This window comes from Neophocaena asiaeorientalis, unplaced genomic scaffold (genome assembly GCF_003031525.2).
Source record: "Neophocaena asiaeorientalis asiaeorientalis breed wild unplaced genomic scaffold, Neophocaena_asiaeorientalis_V1.1 scaffold689, whole genome shotgun sequence".
NCBI lineage: Eukaryota > Metazoa > Chordata > Mammalia > Artiodactyla > Phocoenidae > Neophocaena > Neophocaena asiaeorientalis.
Window position 1 is genome coordinate 2321326 of NW_020175666.1, and position 19603 is coordinate 2340928.

The 19603-nt window shown below is 44.9% G+C and overlaps 2 protein-coding genes across 2 annotated transcripts in view; one reads left to right on the plus strand and one right to left on the minus strand.

Moving 5' to 3' along the window:
* CAPN14 (calpain 14) overlaps positions 1-13190 on the minus strand; it is a 29924-nt gene extending 16734 nt beyond the window's left edge. Inside the window, 2 exon segments of the mRNA XM_024731519.1 lie at positions 1616-1765; positions 13159-13190. Coding sequence (XP_024587287.1) covers positions 1616-1765; positions 13159-13190 — 182 coding nt within the window.
* Positions 13191-14170: 980 nt separating this feature from the next.
* EHD3 (EH domain containing 3) overlaps positions 14171-19603 on the plus strand; it is a 28438-nt gene continuing 23005 nt past the window's right edge. Inside the window, exon 1 of the mRNA XM_024731528.1 lies at positions 14171-14951. Coding sequence (XP_024587296.1) covers positions 14725-14951 — 227 coding nt within the window. The 5' untranslated portion in view covers positions 14171-14724. The remainder of the gene's footprint in view (positions 14952-19603) is intronic.

Here is a 19603-nt window from a genome sequence, read left to right on the forward strand (position 1 = left end):
ACGTTGCCTAGACTCCTGCCTGAAACTAATTCCCTGGACAGTGACGCAGGGAAGTGGACCCACAAAGAGCCCAGCAGTCTTGCTGAGTGGAAGAGACAGAGTCTGAAGTTCAGGGAGACAAGACAGCTAGAATTTGCTGGGGAAAGTGCCCAAGAGGAGGGGACCTCCAGAGAACTTCACAGGTGTTCCCTTGAGTCTTTGGCTAAAATAAAATCTGTCCATACATAAAATGAAATCCCACAAGACTGGACTATACACAGAACAATTTCCAGAGCTGACACCAGGCTGGAAATCATTTGAATTCCCACCAGCCAGAGTCAAAAGACCTTACAGTATACATGGGGTCTTTAGTAGAGAACCCAAAGGGTCTACACCTTAGTAGTGGGGTCAAGTTAGGCCCCAACTAAAAGTTTTCCTGGAACTGTCCTAAAAGAAAACTTCAAAGTATCAAAATAATCCCTAAGCAACTAAATCTACAATGTCCAGTATCGAATAAAAAATCACTATGTATATGGGCTTCCCTGGTGGCACAGTGGTTGAGAGTCTGCCTGCCAATGCAGGGGACACGGGTTCGTGACCCGGTCCGGGAAATGATCCATGACCACACGTAAAAACAGACCTAGAAATAAGAGAGATATGATGGAATTAGCAGATAAGGACATTAAAACACCCATTATAAATGCGCTTCATGTTCTCAAGGATGTAAAGGGAACTATGGACATGATGAAGAGAAAAGTGAAAGATATTCTCAAATGGTATCTCTAGTATTAAAAAATATAATATCTAAAATGAAAACTACTCTGGATGAGACTAACAGCAGCTTAGACACTATGGAATAAAGCCCATCATTTTATTTAATCCTCATCACACATCTGGCTCAAAGAAATTAAAAAGTTTGCCTAAGATCACACAGCTACCAAAATTAATTTCACCCGTCATTTTTCTCAAAGACAAGCACTTGTTTTCCTAAACAAACCACTACCAACAACGTTATGATGCTATATTTCTACAACACTTTAAAATTTATATAAATCGGGCTTCCCTGGTGGCGCAGTGGTTAAGAATCCGCCTGCCAATGCAGGGGACGCGGGTTTGAGCCCTGGTCCGGGAAGATCCCACATGCCCAATTAAGCCGGTGCGCCACTGAGTCTGCACTCTAGAGCCCACATGCCACAACTACGGAAGCCTGCGCGCCTAGAGCCTGTGCTTCACAACGAGAGAATCCACCGCAACGAGAAGCCCAAGCACTGCAACGGAGAGTAGCCTCCACTCGCTGCAACTAGAGAAAGCCCAAGCGCAGCAACGAAGACCCAACGTAGCCCCAAAAAAAAAAAAATTATATAAATCTTTGGATGCCATTTTTCCACATAGACCCAGTCCCTCCGACAATTCTCTTTATTAATGTATAATAAATAGAGTGTAGTACATTCTATCAGGAGTAAGATTCCACTTATTTTTCTGAGCCTTCATTTTTTCATCTGTAAAAATGATTAAGTGATAATGCATATGTGAAAATGTCAAAAGCACGCATTTGAATTTGTGTGCCAAAGGCAGCCTCCTTTGCAGCCTTTACCTATCCCGTCCTCACCCCTCCCAGCCAGTCTCAGAAGTTCACCTGTCACTCCAGTCTCCTTTCCATTCCACTCTTCCCCAGGGGTTCCGCAGCTTGACTAGGTACGCAGGTCCATGTTTGGAGGTCGCCTGTATAAAATGAGAACCAGTCCAGGTGGCTGGGCTGAGTGCCAATAGCAAATGTTGCAGATATCTGGGTGAGATTCATGCCTGCAGATGAGACCTTGAAATGAACGATCAAAGGCCCTGGGAGTTGGTAAGAGGAGAAAATGGCTCTGTTGCTCACTAGCTGTGAGACCTAAGGGAAGTTACTTAACCTCTCTGTGTCCTTTTCCTGATCTGTAAAACGAAGCCAATAGTCACATCTACTGCGATGAGTTGAATGGGTACCCTCCTCCAAAGATACGTTTACCTAGAATCTGTCAATGTGATCCTATTTGTAAAAAGGGTCTTTGCAGGTGTAATGAAGTTAAGCATCTTGGGATAAAATCACTCTGGATTAGGGTGGGTCCTAAATCCAATGACAAGTGTCCTTACAAAAGAAGAGAAGGGGAAAGACACAGAGGAGAAGGGTGTGTGAAGATGTAGGCAAAGACCGGAGCTATGCATTCCAAGCTGAGGAATGCTGGGAGCCACCCTAAGCCGAAACAGGCAGGAAGGATCCTCCCCTACAGCCATTGGAGTGAGTACGGTATTAAGGACACATTGATTTCAGACTTCTGCCTTTAAGAAACACTATGGGGCTTCCCTGGTGGCGCAGTGGTTGAGAGTCCGCCTGCCGCTGCAGGGGACGCAGGTTCGTGCCCCGGTCCGGGAGGATCCCACATGCCGCGGAGCGGCTGGGCCCGTGAGCCATGGCCGCTGAGCCTGCGAGTCCGGAGTCTGTGCTCCGCAACGGGAGAGGCCACAACAGTGAGAGGCCCGAGACCTAAGGGAAGTTACTTAACCTCTCTGTGTCCTTTTCCTGATCTGTAAAACGAAGCCAATAGTCACATCTACTGCGATGAGTTGAATGGGTACCCTCCTCCAAAGATACGTTTACCTAGAATCTGTCAATGTGATCCTATTTGTAAAAAGGGTCTTTGCAGGTGTAATGAAGTTAAGCATCTTGGGATAAAATCACTCTGGATTAGGGTGGGTCCTAAATCCAATGACAAGTGTCCTTACAAAAGAAGAGAAGGGGAAAGACACAGAGGAGAAGGGTGTGTGAAGATGTAGGCAAAGACCGGAGCTATGCATTCCAAGCTGAGGAATGCTGGGAGCCACCCTAAGCCGAAACAGGCAGGAAGGATCCTCCCCTACAGCCATTGGAGTGAGTACGGTATTAAGGACACATTGATTTCAGACTTCTGCCTTTAAGAAACACTATGAAAAATAAATTTCTCTTGTGGCAATTTGTTATGGCAGCCCTAGGACACCAATACACCTACTCATAGGACTGCTGTGAGGATTGAGCTAACATTGGTAAAGCAGTTAGGACAGTATTTATCACATATTAAGTGCTAAATTTTGTTAAATACATTTGTTAAATAAATATAAAATCATAAATATAAATATTTCTAAATATAAATTTTATCTCAATATGAAAATAAAAGTTCTTGACACACACAAACATGACTGATGGAGATCTAAGAGAAAGAAGAAATCAGGTGCGAATGGAGTTGAAAAAGTCTGAAACAGAGTTAAAGGGAATTGGAGGACTTTGGGGAAGTCACACTTACACTTACAGCCAAATAAACCTGGGGTTTGAACCCAACTCTAACCATTTACTGACTCCGTTTTATCATTTCAGTTTTATCATCTACAAAATAGGGATAATATATACTTTGTAAGATTAGTGGGAAAATTCAACTATTCATTTCGTAATGAATACAAAACATTTAGTCCAGTGGCTGGTCCATAATAAGCACTCAGTAAATTGTGTTAAAATAGTAATTAAAATTATTCCGTAATGATTGAATTTAGTGCTTACCAAGAGGTCTTTGGGAAACTCTCACCCCGGGACTGAATGTGAGCTGCCTGTCTACAGGATACCCAAGGGAAGCTCAGACTGGAGATATGAATGTTTAGGATTATTGGCATACAGATGGTAACCGAAATCTTGCAAGTGGGTAATAGCACAGTAGTAGATTGGTTGTTTTTGCCCTCGCAGGGAACAGTCCTCCAATTATAATTTTTAAAATTTCAGCTCCTTAAGTTAACCATAATACAACACAGTGACTGGCTCCCCGACTCTTAACCATACCATGTCCGACCACATCTGGGTTTATCAATCAGTTCACCTACACTGCATGAAAACTGTGGCACGTGCCCTGCTCTGCCTCGTTCTAGGTACTAAGCTTCTGTTCCGCTCTCTGGGAGAAGCATGACGCTTCGAACTGTCACGCAAACAAAGTAAGTCACGTGTGTGAGAGCAGCTAGCATAGCGCCAGCCACGTAACAGGCTTCCAGGCAGCAGTGATTATCCTCATCTCCTACGCTTGTGTGTATGCGGCTCAAACCTTATAATTATTTTTGGCACCTACATCTTAGTGTTGACTCACATTGAGTTTGCTGTCAATTCAATCTCATGTCTCACATGTCAAAACATATGAGTTCTGTCCCATCCTGCAAAAGGAAACCCTTTGAGAAGATCCTGGACTGAGCTTCAGTATCCTTGTGGCTATCAGTAGATATCATTTTCCAAACCTACTGTTCCTCCTGTGGTCTCAGTTTCTATTCACAGCATCACCATCTACCCAGGCTTCTCAGAAACACTCAGAGCACGTAACACAAATATGTAATTGTGTATGTAGGATTCTATATACACACAAATACATGTATCTGTCAAATCTAAGAGGATGCTATATGCCAGACGCTAAGAATACTTTTTTATCTGACCCACCCCCCAAAAAAGAAAGCATTGAAAAAGATCACAACTCCCAAGCCAAGGAGGTGAAAGAAAGAAGAATCCAGATAGGTATCAGAATAGCACTGACATGGTGAACAAAAAAAGAAGGCTCCTTTTTAAAATTTCAACATTGTTTTGAAAATTCTGGCAAAATATGAAATACAATTATAAACCTAAATAGTATTAATAAAGAAGAAAAACACTAGTTGATCCTCATTTAACTGGAAAACTAAGAATGAACTAAAAAGTACTGTATGAATGAGTATTAAGTAAAAAAACTATACATTAGATAAATACTTTTTAAAGTAATGGCATTCCTATATATAGCAATAAGCCGTTAGAAATTATCATAATAGAAATATCTTTCATAGTAACAATAAAAATATAAAATAACTGAGAATAATCTTAAAGGAAATTTTTTTACCTATTTGTAAACTACAGAAAGTTTACACGGATGTAAAAGAATAAGTGGAAAGCTGTATCATTTCCTTGGATTGAAAATTTAAATATTAAGAAGATGTTAATTCTCCAAAACTTAATTTATAATTTTATTGAGATTCTGATAAAAAAATATCCCAATGATCTTGTTTTGTGGGGGAGGGGAGAGGTGAGGAGAAGGTAATTGACAAAACATCTTCAAAATTGATCTGGATGAGTAAACACAGAGACATAAGATTAATGTCCTTATTGTAAAAACAAGGAAACTTTTTCAAAACAATGAGAAAAACACAAAATGTTTTTAGAAAAATGAAGGATAAACAAAAATAGACAGTCACAGAAGAAATATAAATGGCTAATAAACAAATGAAAAATTTCAAACTTTTTTGTAATAATATATACACTCATTTTAAAAAATGAGATATTTTCCAGTTCCCAAATTGGTGAATTTATTTAAATAATAACATACAGTGTTGGGGGAAAAAAAAAACCCTAGGAACTCTAACATCCCTGCAATAGGGATATAAACTGTTGTACCTCTTTAGAAAAGCAATTTGGTGGTAAGTATCAAAAGAATTAATAATGTTGCCAATGGTTCCATTTATAAAATACATATTAAGTAAATAAAACCATGGATGAAGAATTATGTACAAAGGTGTTCATCTTTCAGTGAAACAGAATAGATAACTCTGAAATAAAGCTTTTATTATTGTTGGCAATAATTCTGCCAATGACTTACATGTTCATTATTTAGTACGGCTAATTAAATTAAGGAATTTCCATAGAGTTGGATATTAGCATTCATTCCAATTAATTATTTGAATAGTTTTCCAGGATATGTGAAATACACATGGTATAATGTTGACTGGGGAAAAGGCAGAGGATAAATAAATACATATTGACAGAAATAAGACGGAAACTAAATTACTCGCAAATTTCATAATTACTTTTCAATTAGAAGGAACAGAAGATTTTGAGAAAGAGAGAGAGAGAGAGGGGGGAGGAGGGGGAAGACAACAAGGACAAGAAGAAAGTGAGACTAAGAGATTGTTAAAACATGTTAGTAAGGGAGAGTGAATATTCATACCAGATATTAAGATGTATCATAAGATTATAGCAATTTAAATGGCATGTTACTAAAAATAGACACAGCTCGCTGAAACAGGATAACTCTGAAATAGGGTTATCCTATTTCAGTAATTTATAATAATGTGTCTTTAAGAAGACTTGACAAATCAAAAGAGAATGGAAGACTATTCAACAGAGAACTGGTAAAGAATCTGGAAATAATTTTGAATACATCACCACTCCACAACTTTATACCAAAAAAAAAAAAAGCTAATGATGAATTTTAAAGTTACATATAAAAGTTTCAAACTAGAGAACAATTTCAAGAAAATAAAAACTCAAACTCTTGAGCAGGAGAACTCTTTCTAAGTTTAATGTAGTAATGGGAGAAATCATAAAGAATAAAACCAATAGCTTTGGGCTTCCCTGGTGGCGCAGTGGTTAAGAATCTGCCTGCCAATGCAGGGGACACAGGTTCGAGCCCTGGTCCGGGAAGATCCCACATGCCGCGGAGCAACTAAGCCCATGCACCACAACTCCGCGGAGCAACTAAGCCCGTGCACCACAACTATTGAGCCTGCACTCTAGAGCCTGCGAGCCACAGCTGCTGAGCCCACGTGCCTAGAGCCCGTGCTCCACAAGAGAAGCCACTGCAATGAGATGCCCACGCACCGCAACCAAGAGTAGCCTCCACTCACCATAACTAGAGTATGCCCGCGTGCAGCAACGAAGACCCAAAGCAACCAAAAGTAAAAATAAATAAAATTAAAAGAAAAAAACCAATAACTTTTCCTATAAAACAATTTTAAACTCAGTAAGCAAAAAAAAAATTTTATAATCAAAATTGAGAAGCAAAATACAAACTAAATAAAATAAAAATAAATACAGTTTTTAAATAGAGAAAATTTGAGACATAGCTGCTGAGTAGCAGACTTTTAAAGACAGGAGCAGGTTCTGCTTCTTCAACTTCCACTGTTGTCTGCTTTTGTATTTTTAAATAATGCCTGCTCCTATCTTCTGCCTTTATCAGTTTCCTTCTGCTGGTACACATTTTGTGATGGTCATAGCCTTATTGTTTTACAGTCATTAGCCAAGTGCAGGCAATTCACATTTCCAGTCTCTCTGCCCATCAAGAGCCACTTCCCTAATGAGTCAAGTTTGGGGCCTGCTTCAGCACTGAGCTAGATTTCAAGAGAAATGACAGCTCAGCCTTCCTCATCAAGAAGCTTCGTCTACCTCCCCTAGTGGGGAGACAGGCAAGGTTTACCATCTAGGAAAGATGCTCAAGACTTGTCCTTGTTCCAGGGTCCCTCTGGATTCCTGTGCTTTTGTCGTTTCACTGCTTTGTTACTTTTATTATCCAAGGGGGGTTGTTTAGTGGGATGGTGCAATCAAGGTACTGCCTACAGGGACGATTGATATGTCTGGGCTTAGGACCAAGAACTTGCTTCTGGTTTTGCTTTCATCAGGAAGCTCGGAGCCACACAAGCTGCTCACTTCTAAGGAGCACTGGGTGAGCTCACCTCCCCCCGACACGATCGCTGCTGCACCAGCCACCTGCCCCTTCTCCTCCTATCTACTGCCTCAAGGGTTAAATTGTTTTTCAGAATTCAGGAGATTTTGGAAAGCTGCCTCACACCTTTTTTGGATTGATGGGAAAGGAGGTAGGATGATAGATAGCTCCACAGAGGATGCCTGTGGGGGCAAAGCTTTCGACCTCTCTGTGTGAGTGTTCCTCTCGTATCTTCACTTTCAGCACTGCTGTGAGGACCAGATGCTACAAGGGCAATGCCCACCCTCTAGGAACACAAGTGCTATGAAAGCAGAGACTGATAATGAAGGTGATGATGGAAGGTTTTCTAATTATAGCTCACATCTCCTAAGTTACAAATGTCTTGCCTTTGGGAGATGAGGTTCTCAGAGAGGAAACTGAGCTGTAGGGGCTCAAGAAGCAGACACTTTAATAAAACCAGACATCCACCACTGCCTCCCATAGTGTGGGCTTCCTTCCTTGTGATATTGGACTTTTCTGGTGAGCTCACCGCTGGTAACCTAGGGATGAGATTCTCTTTCTGCCCACAAGAGCTGCTGTGTATGACAGACGCACGTCCCAGTAATTAAGTATCAATAGGTGTGGCAGTAATGGTATGAACAGGGCAGGCTGTTCAGGGACAACTGGACCCAGCCTGTTACTTCATCTCCTTTTCTGTTTATAAATTTCCCGAGTACAATTTCCTAATCTCCTTATTTTTATTCCAGACTTGCCTTTCTTTGTATGCATTCAGTTTTCATCCATTCAGGGGGAAAGTACAGTAGTTCAAGTAGAAAGAACAGAAGTTCACTTTCCCCTTGAATGAATGAAAACTGAATGAACAGAAGTGAACCTACATGCCATATGTATGTGTGTATATGTATATACACACACACATATATACATATATGTAATTATGTCTATAGATAGATAGACATCTGTATAGAGATTATAAAATGGTATGAGGTCCTTAACCTACACTGTGTCAATTTATCCCCACGAAAGCAGTGTCATTCTTAGACCGGGTTTCACATACGAGAATATTGCCATAAGAAGCGGTTAAATAGCTTAATCTAATTCTCAACAAGAGGAATTGGCTGAGCTGATGCATTTTCCCCTTCAGTGGAGCTCAACAAAATGAGTAAACTATGGTGTACTCATCTGGGAGGGGCCAGGCTGGGAGGGGCCCAAGCTCTAGGGTTGTGGACACCTGGGCCACCACTTGAACCGTCCTCCTGACTCCTCTAACCTCCCCAGGTTAGGGCCAGGGCTCAAGCTTTTTTCTATTCCAAGTTGCCACTGCAGTTTTCACCTTCTTCTCCCTCTACTTCTGGCCAGACTTTGGTGGTCTTAGTGAGAAAGGGAAGAAAAAGAAGGAAAAAGCCCAATTTCATAGCGTCACCCTCAAGGGCTTATAGCGAAGGCCACACATTCCACTACTAGCAGTTGTGCTTCTTGGAGCCGATGAGCCACCCTCAGTTAATATACAAATGAACTGAAAAAAGTTACTCACTGACCAATGATATGCTAGCTTATTAAATACGTCCAGAACACAGGGCAGTGCCCACATAGTGAATAACAATGACAGTGATTATTATACTAAGAGCTAACAGTGTATACTGAGCACTGTCAACTGACCAGGCAGTCACTGAGAAATCAACATGCATTGTCTCCATTCATTCTCAAAAAACTCTCACTCACAATGGAGCTGAGGCTGGGAGAGCGAAGTCACTTTCCTGAGGTCGCTAAGGATGTGCGGGCCCAGGGACTCTATCTACTGCAGGTTGTTTGCCTGGGAACCTCAGGGTAACAGACTATAGGAGCCACGTGGTGGGCTTAGGAGAAGCACCTGGTAGGAGAGAGTCCGCTAGGAGCCAGCGGGAACTGAAAGCGAATGCCGCTGACAGAATGTTGAGTAGGAAAAAAATTAAGTTCCAGGGGACTACTTGTAGCAGGATATGCTTTTTACAAAGTTCCAGAGCATAAAACCTCAACAATATGCTATTATTAATGATAACATTAATTTAAAAACCAAGGGAATAAATTCCAGGTAGTGGCTAGCTCTGGGGCTGGCGGGGCACAGGATAAGGGATGGACACATAGATACATGCAAATTATTGCTAATTTTTCCAGTTCTCGGATTGGCTGATAGGTTCACCAGGGGTTCACTGTATTATTTAAAAGTGAGTTCAATTAAAAAGAGAAAAAAATGTAACAAAAAAGCCAGGTATAAGGAGTTTGTCTTGAACCACGATTATGAAAAAAAATCTAATTTTGTGTATCTAAGGACCAGATATTTTTTATAAAGGATAGGGGTAATAATAAATAAACAGCCAAGTACTCACATTCAGGGTTAAGAAATAAAGCACTGCGAATGTATAGTTGAAGCCACCTGTGTCCCCATCCCCAATTTCACTTCCGTCCTTAGTCCCCAGAGGACATTGTTTTCCAGATTGTTTTCTATTCCCTTACTTTTTAAAAACTTCCGAGCATCATGGACAACAGGGAGTGTTTCCTGCAAAATTTAAAACTTTAGAGAAGTGGTATTTATTATGCTTTGCATCACAGCCTACCTTGGGCTTTATCTACCCAGCACTGTGTTTTGGCATCAGATCCAGTGTCCTCATTTTCACATTGGTATAGTACTGTATTATTATATGACATTAATTTTGTTATATGAACATGGCACAATTTATCCACTTTCTTGGTGAAGAAAATTTCATTGTTTATAATATTTTGCTGTTACAAACAATGCTGCCCTCAACATACTTATCTCCCCATGCACCTGCACGTGGGCAAGAGTCTCTCTAGATAACAAGTAGGCATGGGATTGCAAGGTAGATGGAGGACACACACACCTTGAGCTTTGCCAGGTAATGCCAAATTGTTTCCTAAGGCGTTTATGACAATCTACACGTCCACCAGTGACGCGTGAGAGTTCCCATTGCACCACATTCTCACCACCACTTGTTATCAACCAATGTTTTTCTTTTTGGCCATTTTGGTGGGTGTGAAGTTCTATCTAATTGTGGTTTGGCATTTCTCTAACTACTGATGAGGTTCGACATTTTTTCTTGTGTTTATAGGGTAGAAGTCATGTAGCCTCTTTTGGAAAAGGAATCTGTCTTCTGCTAATATATTTCTTTTCTGTTGGAATGTTTGTCTTTTTCTTACAGATGTGCAGGTATTAATTATATATTTTGGATGCTCTTTGGTTGGTTTTATGTATTGCAAATATCTTTCCACTATCTTTTGTATCTTCAGTTGAATAACAGTGACTTAGGTTTACTATTGCCAAATGTATTTCATTTGCCATTTGTTCTTTTGGTGTCTTATTGAAGGAATTCTTCCTGACCTTGTTGTAATATATATATGCATTCTCTGTTACAACCTCTGTATATATCAGGTTTCCACATGTCCTGACTATTTTACTGGGTCACTGTTCTCTTGATCTATCTCTATGCTAAACCTCACCACCTTAACCACTGCAACTTGATAATGACTTCTACTATGGCAAGTTCCCTTCGCCTAGTTGTTGCTCTTGCTGTTGATATTGTCTTCTTTTATTCTCCTCCTTCTCCCTCCCTCCTCCTTCTTTTTTTTTTTTTTTTTTTTTGGTACGCGGGCCTCTCCCAAAAAAAAATTTTTTGCGGTACGCAGGCCTCTCACTGTTGTGGCCTCTCCCGTTGTGCAGCACAGGCTCCGGACGCGCAGGCTCAGCGGCCATAGCTCACGGGCCCAGCCGCTCCGCGGCATGTGGGATCTTCCCGGACCGGGGCACGAACCCGTGCCCCCTGCATCGGCAGGCGGACTCTCAACCACTGCACCACCAGGGAAGCCCTCCTCCTCCTTCTAATCCTCCTGTACCTTCCTCTCTTTTTCTTTCTTCTTCTGGGATCCCTTAGCTACTCTTGGACTATTTATTGTTCTACGTACATTTTAGAATCACCATGTTAATTTCCATGGAAAAGTCCGTTCAGATTTTAATTTAAATTCTATCTATTATTGAACCTGGCAATTATGCTATAAAGAATTCACATCTTTGTGACATGAAATCTTTCCATAACTGAACATGGTATGTCTCTCCCACTTATTTAGAACTTCTTTAATGTTTTTCCATTAAGTTGTATTACTTTTCATCTAAAGGTCTGTACATCTTTTGTCAGATTTATCCCTATGTTTCTATTTTTTGTAAATGATTTTTTTTTTTTAATTCTCTCTTGTAAGTCGTTATTGTTAGTATATAGACATGCTGCATCATTACTTGGTTCCTTTATTTAAAAGATAGATTTCCCAACTCTTCACGACTGAGAGCTAGAGTGAGATGTGTCAACATGCACTTGATAAGTTAAATATTCAGGGCTGACAGTTAGTTGTACACAATACCATGGCTGTACTAATTACTAAAATATTGAAATATTTCCACAAAGGAACCCCTGGCTTCCCCACCAGCACCCTGGCGATCCTGACCTCTCCCCCTCAACAGACCCAGACCTTCCCAACTTCCAGACACTACTAATGAGGTTTAACATCTTTTCTTATACTTTTAGGACATGCTTGTAGCCTCTTTTATAAAAGGAATTTTTGTGTCTTTTGCTAATTTTTTTCTGTTGGAATTTTTTTCTCATTAATATACAGGCATTAATTATATATTTTGGATGCTCTTTTGTGGGTTTTATTATTGTAATATCCTTCACTGTCTTTTGTATCTCTGCAAAAAAGGGCCTTAGGCCCTGCTTCACTGAGAAGACAGACGTCTGTTCTGATTGCTCCGTTCCCATGCCATGTGAGTTGTTAAATATTTTGAAAGTTGCCTCTTATGCTCATATGCCAGTGCTAACTTAACACCAAGCGTGAAATATTAATCTGAGTGATTTCTCAACCAGGAGTGCAGAGAGCTCAGAAAGAGGCGATCAGCTCTGGGGTTCAAGTAGGGAGTCAGGAGATTTGAGCTGTAGCCAAGGAGATCGGAGCCAGCACCCACCTCTGACAATCCCCACTCGAAACCCTGCAGCTCACCACGCTCCTCCCCTTGGAGTTCCCATGGGCACCTCGACCACACGTTTCAGACTTTATATGCTAAGTCTGCTCTCTTCCCGACTCCCCTAATTGGTGGAACAGTGGCTCCAACCATCTTGTCCCCTACAGTAGAAAATTCAGAATTATCCTAGACTCCATCTTACCCTTATTATTGCTTACCAAGATCTGTCAATTCTATGTCATTAAAAAAGAAAAAAATCTCTTGAATATGACTTTTTCCCAGCCCGATTACCCCAACTCCTACATTTTTGAAGTTTCCTAATCAGTCTCTTGGCCTCCAGCCTCTTTTGCTTCTCCAGCCCCTCCCCTGCACGGCTACCAGCATTAGCGGTCCCACCTGGCCCATTAGCCTACTCTGTTTCCTCGTCTGCGGAGGGGAGTATATGGGAGCCATCTGCCTTGGCAGGAGAGAATATTTTGTCACTGATGCTGATGAGAATGGTGAGAATACAAAGCAGATTGACTTTGAGTTGGTTTTATTGTTGTGTTTAAATTCCCTGTAGACAAATACACCCCTTTTTGCCTACACCTGGCCAGCTGTCATCCCCTTGTCCTTGGCATGACACTGGAGACACGATCTGCCTCGTAGAGCTGCTGCGAGGGTTAAATGAAACAATACTCGCTGGGAACGTAGCCCAGGCCCCTGCCCATGGTGAGTGCTCAGTCAGTGTTAACAGTTATCTGCAGTAACATTATTATTGGCTCCTTATCTCCTCCATGATTCCTGTCTCTGCAAAGCCTTCTGTGCCTGGCCTCAGTCACTCCCTTCCACACTCCTGAACCCAGTACTCTAGGTAGCAAACTATTTTCTCTGCCTTCACCTCACCAAGTTTTTCCATGTTCCCCAGCCTTTGCAAGTGCCCTTTACTCAGCTTGGAATGTCCTCCTTCTTCTCTGTAGATTTCGTCATTGAACATCCAGCTCACAGTCTGCTTTCTGTGACATCTTCCTCATAGTATCCAGGCAAAAATGATGCCTCCTCCCGCTGTGCACCCAGGGCCCTCTGCTCCTATCTCCTCTTTAAGGCCGGCCTGGGCTGGAGCTCCTGGAAGGGAGAGACTGTATGTGCTCATCTTGGTGATCAAGTGTGTAACCACAGTCACCAAAATTGTGCCATAATACCGGTTCAATACTTGTGGAGGTTCTGCTTGTTTTGTTTGGTTTTACTGGACGGAATGAACAAATGAATGAATGAATGAAAATGGTTTTGACTTCATCCTAGACCTAGCAGAAAGTTTGGGTAGTGACAGTTTTGGGCATTCGGGGCAAGCTGATATTGGGCTCTTCTTTCCATGCCCCAAGAAAAATATTCCCAAGTAATAGAGAACCTGTCATCCTAAGGAACTGAACTCAGCAACTCAAAGAAAGACTATATCTAAGAGAAGGGAGAGCGTGAAGCAGGTCAACTCTGTCTTCGCAGCTGTCCCTGAGAGGGCGCTGTTCCCAAATCAAACCTCCAGTGGCCGGGAATGAAATACCAGACCGTTCCCACCGGGCTCAGCATCCCTCCCTTTCCAGGCAGCAAGCGGTCGCGGGTCCCTAGTGGGGCGACTGCCCATAAACATGGCGGCGCCCTGCTCAGCTTCTCCCCGCCGGGGCCGCAGGGCCACGCCAGCCTTGCCAGTACTCGGGGACTTCCTCCGCGAGCCGGCTTCCTGCACGGCTGGCATTAAAACAGGCGCCTGGGGCTGCGGGCTGCGGCTGCAGATGCTGAGCTGTCCGCTGGCTGGGCAGCGCCCCCTCCTCCCCTGAGCCTCGCAGGCGGGCGGGAGAAGAGCCAAAGCATCCCTAAACTGCACCCGAGCCAAAGCGGGAGAGAGCTGGGGGAGACCGGGGACCCCGGCATCTGACATTTTAATAGCAGGTTTGACTTTTTTCCCAAGATCGCAGCCCTCCCGCCCAGCCCAGATATTTGATCTCCCTCCGGCCTTGGTTGCTGGATGAAGCTGGGCCTGGGCTTGGTCCCAGGAGCAGGGGAAGAGCGCGAGTGCTTCCCAGGGAGCCCCGAGCCCTGCGCCCCGGCCATGGTGTGGCTGAGCCCCGCGCTCCGGTGAGGCGGCGGCGCAGCTGGGAGCCCGGCGGACCCGCCCTGCAGGACGCCTTCCCCAAGGAACGGGGGTCGCCGGACTCCGCGCCCTCCTGCTGGGACTGCGCACCGGGCCCGAGAGGGCGAGCGGTGGCCGCGATGTTCAGCTGGCTGCGTTCCGATGACCGCCGCAGGAAGGACCCCGAGGTCTTCCAGACGGTGAGCGAGGGTCTCAAGAAACTCTACAGGACCAAACTGCTGCCCCTGGAAGAGCACTACCGCTTCCACGAGTTTCACTCCCCCGCCCTGGAGGATGCTGATTTCGACAACAAGCCCATGGTCCTGCTGGTGGGCCAGTACTCCACCGGGAAGACCACCTTCATCAGGTGAGCCGGCCAGGGCCCCCGCAGCCCACCCAGCCGCCCAGCGCTTAGGCCCTGCGCTCACTCCCGATGTCCCCTCCTGCGTGGAGACAAGTGGGAAGTCTTCATTAGAAGGCTCTGAAAAAATCCTTATGTGCGGGTATCCAAAGCTTACCCCACAATTGCATTGGATGGTCCCCTGCTCTATCCTACCTAGTGCCTCTCCATTGCACTTAGCCCTTGGCTTTGGTGGTCAGTTTGAAGTGTTAAAATTCAGAGCCATCCCTATTCTTCCCATTTTATGGACGGTAAAACTGAAACCCAGGAAGCCCAAGTGAGAAAGCCCCTGGTCGCAAGAGTACCTTAGGCTGGTGGGGTTGTCTTACCCCCTCTCCTTGTAGGGACATACCCTTGATGGGCAGGACCACTTCCCTTGCCTTCTAAAGGCTTCAGCCACTCATATGAGGTCTTTACAGTTGCAGCTGAGGAGGTGGGCTTGGGAGCCTGTGGCCCTCTGTCTGGTAGTTCCACTTGTCCTTCTTTTATCCGTTTCCTTCACTGAGCAGAGCTCCTACAGATATCTCTTGGAGACTGGCGACAAACAGTGTCCAGAAGCAGGATGCTTTTTTCTTTTCCGTTGATCTTAATGGCTCAGTAATCATATTAAAGTCTTTTGGAGGTGGAAGGGATATTGGCCATGGTCTCATCCAGCCCCTTGGCTTGGCAGGTGAGGTAACTGAAGCATAGAGAAGTTAAATACATTGTTCAAAGCCATATAACAGGGTGGGAGGCTGACCTGGGATGCAGGTCCTGGATGCATGGGAGGAGATGGTTGGCTAAATGCCTGTAACTCTGAGGGTGAGTCATCCATCCCCTTGAATTACAGAATCCCTGGGCTGGAGGGATCCTCAGGAAGTCAGCTTGTCCACCCTGCGTTCAGAGAGCTCCATATATTGTCCACCAGAGTGATAGGACCTTTCCTATCTTTAGAAGACAGGCTTCTCTCCAGTCCACACAGCCTTCAAGGCCAGGCCATCTTCCTTGGCCTCATTCACAGCCCTGCAAGCTGTTGAGGGTGCTCGTGGCACCCCCGTGTCGAGAGTCAGGCTCGTACACAGTGGTGATGTGTTCTGTGTCCACCGCCCCCAGAGTCAATGGTGCTCATCTCCTGTGGAAGGTGTCAAAGCAGGGGTGCTCTTGTTTCCATTCATTGACCAAATCACCGGCAACATGCAAAACACTGTGCTTTGTTTGGCGAGGAAAGCAGAAAAGTTCACAGTCTGGTTCCTGATTTTCTAGATTCAAATTTGCTCCAGCTCAAAGCTTTTAACACAAGCCTTTTGGAAGCAGGGCATGTAGCATACTAACATGTCATGTATGAATGGAACACCAGATGAGTTTTTTCTTGTGGGGTAGACAGCCTTGGACTCAGCAGCTTTGAGAGGCTGAGTGATTTCTGAAGTTGGGTACCCAGGGGGAATGTTGGCTTTTGGATATCTTATATTTTTAGAACTACAAGGGCCCTTAATGATGAATCTAATTCTTTGCTTCTTAACTTTTCAAAAGGTCAGTACCTCCTTTGAAAATCTGATGAAATATGTGGACCCATCTTTAGAAAAATGCACATACATCCCAAATTTACATATAATTTGGGGAGTTCAAGGGCTGCCTTGGCCCTTAGGGCAAGAACCCCTGATCTAATCCATCTCCCTTATTTTGTTAAACACCCATTTCTGCCAAAGGCACTTCAGAGCTACCTGGGTTCTGTTCACGGTTTCCTTTGTACCACGCATCCTCCACCTGGTCCGGTTTATGCCCCACGGGAAGCACAGGCCTTTTACAGGTCGCTCCTGCCCTTGCACAGCCTCCTGCAGCCCTCTGGACACACCTTGGTTATAATTCTTAGTACGTTATTTAGAGCTTCTCCTTCCTGTAGCCCAGCACTTACTACTGTGCCTTAGCTCCCTGGGGCCTTGCCTGGGGTCTCAGCTACAGGAGCTCCCAGTAGAGGTTTGCAGAATGGGAGGGGAGATGGGGAGAAGCTAGCGTCCCTGAGGGCAGGATCCTGGAGCAGCAGACATGCCTCTTGTCTGAGACACTGTCCTGGCTTTGCCTGAGTCATGCTTGCTGTTAACTGGGTCTAAGAAAGTGGCAGAGCCAACTTGCCATAGATTACTCCTTATCTGAGGGGGACAGGAAGGCCAGGAGAGGCAGATCCCTCCTCTCTCTTATCCTCCGAGTACAAGAATTCTCCCTCCCCACTCATGTCAGTAACTGAATTTAGCTCGTGCATCAGAGGCTGTCTCCCTTTGAGGGAGAGACTACCAGCAGGGGAGGAGGGGCTGCAGCACAGGGAAGCCCTCCAAAAGCAAATTACATATTTTCCTTTCTTCTCATTAAATCCACTGAACAGCTATTTTTTAAAATTGGAAAATGCAGACAAGGATAAATTTGAGGAAGAAGAAAAAAATGCCCCATCATCCCACGACTCGGGAAACCATTTTAAATTTTATATATATAGGGCTTCCCTGGTGGCGCAGTGGTTGAGAGTCCGCCTGCCAATGCAGGGGACGCGGGTTCGTGCCCCGGTCCGGGAAGATCCCACGTGCCGCGGAGCCGCTGGGCCCGTGAGCCATGGCCGCTGAGCCTGCGCGTCCGGAGCCTGTGCTCCGCAACGGGAGAGGCCGCAACAGTGAGAGGCCCGCGTACCGCAAAAATATATATATATATCTTTCCACCAGTATTTTTAGCTATTTTATAACACAGTTGAGATCATGCCATAATGTAATTTTGTATGTGGGTTTATTTCACTCATAGCATGAGCATTTCCCGGGTAAATTTTAAAAATCTTTGTAGCATTATTTTTGAGAGCCACACGATATCTCACTGCATGTATGTGCAGTTATTCGTTTAACCAATCTACTTCTTTTGAATGTTTGAAGTTGTTTCTAATTTTATTTTTTGCTCTTGTAGAATCACTCTGAATATCTCTGTGCGTAATATTTTTCCACATATTAGACTGTTTTCTCAGAGATTCCCAGAAGTGAAATCACTAGGCCAAAGGTTGTACAGAGTTCTGGGGTTGTTTTTTTGTTTTGTTTTGTTTTGTTTTGTTTTAACATTTGGTTACTTTTTAATCTTGGTATTAAGAGTCATATTTTTGAGTTGCTTCCCAAGAGGGTAGGCTGGTACAACACCCCTCCCCCAAAGCAAAGAAAGTTCCCCTTGGGGTAGCTAAGTGCGCCTGGGTGCAGAGTACAGCCTGCCTTCGCAGCTACGCCCTCTCCCATCCCTGCTTCTCGCCTTGAACACAGTGATTCGGGTCTGTGTTCCGGCCTGAACCTGTGAGGGACCTTCCCCTCGGAAGCAGACTTGCCTCTTCACTCCCCGGCTCTGAGTGTCCATCCACTTTCAGTTATATGTACTTGCCTCAGGGTCTACTTCTTGTCTCAGGAAGAACATACAGAAAAGGACATTCTTCTAACAACTAATTAATGTGCTATGACCTCTGCCTGAAATAACTTCCCTGGCCAAAGGCCCGGCAACCCAGGGTAATAAACAATAAATTGGCCTGGTGGATGCTTCCTCCAACACAGGCTGCCTCTTCCAAGTACAGTAGCTCTGTGTCCTTCTGGCCTGACAGCCTTCCCTCCCTCCTCTGCTGTTTTTCTCCCTTCACTCTTCCTCCTTCTGGCCTGAAGCCTCAAGTCCCTCCTCTCTCTCACCGTTTGGCCCCCTGGTCATGGAGGTGAATAACTGGCTGCCCCAGGGACTGGAAGGTCCAGTGTCCCCAGCGTCTCAGGGGCCGCAGGGAGGCCTCGCTGGGCTGCGGCGGCACTGGGGTAGAGGGCCGGGGGCACTGGGTATGGGGCCCGGGGCTGCTGGAGCTAAGCTGCCTGGCTGTCCACAGGGAGATCTGAGCTGATCTTGAGGATCACCTGTGGCTCTTCTATAGCGTGACCCGGACTCTAAACTATGAATGAGCACATGGTAGGGTGGGCCAGTCGGGGGGGCTGCTCAGCCAGCCCTTTCGACCTCCCCCACTTTCTCAGGGGGCTCTCTGCATCCTCCCCCCAAGGTGACGCAGCATTTGCCTGTGGTTGTACCCTCTCCCGTCATCTCCCTGGCATCTCTAATGCCCAGGCCTCATGGCAGCATTACCACCCAGGAAAGATGATTCTCTGGAAAGCTGAAGGGCTAGAGAAGGGGCCATCCTTCCATTCCAGGTAGGCCCACTGACCTCTGCCAGGCCCATCCTGCCAGCCACACCCCTGCAAGTCCTCACTCCTGTCCCCACTCCGAGGTCCATGGATGTCCTTTTCCTGCCAGGGCTCTGATCTGCTGGTCCTTGAGTGGGACTAGCTGGAAATCCACCTGCCTCTTACAAGGCTTGAGTGTTACTCAAGGGAGCAGAGGGCCTAGGGCAGAGGCACTGGGTCCACCTGCCTGAGGTCCGGCTTAAGATCTGCCTTGAGAGTCAGGTGTGGAGGCCATTGGGAGAAGGACCTCTGGGGAAGGGCTCCATCCCACTCCCACTGACAGCAGAACGCAGCCACGGAAAGAACATGGGTGGCTCGGCAGAACCCAGGCTCCACCAGTTCCCAGCCAAGAGACCATGTTTGGAAGGAAGGTCTAACCTTTCTGAACCTCAGTGTCCTCGTCTCTAACACGCGAAT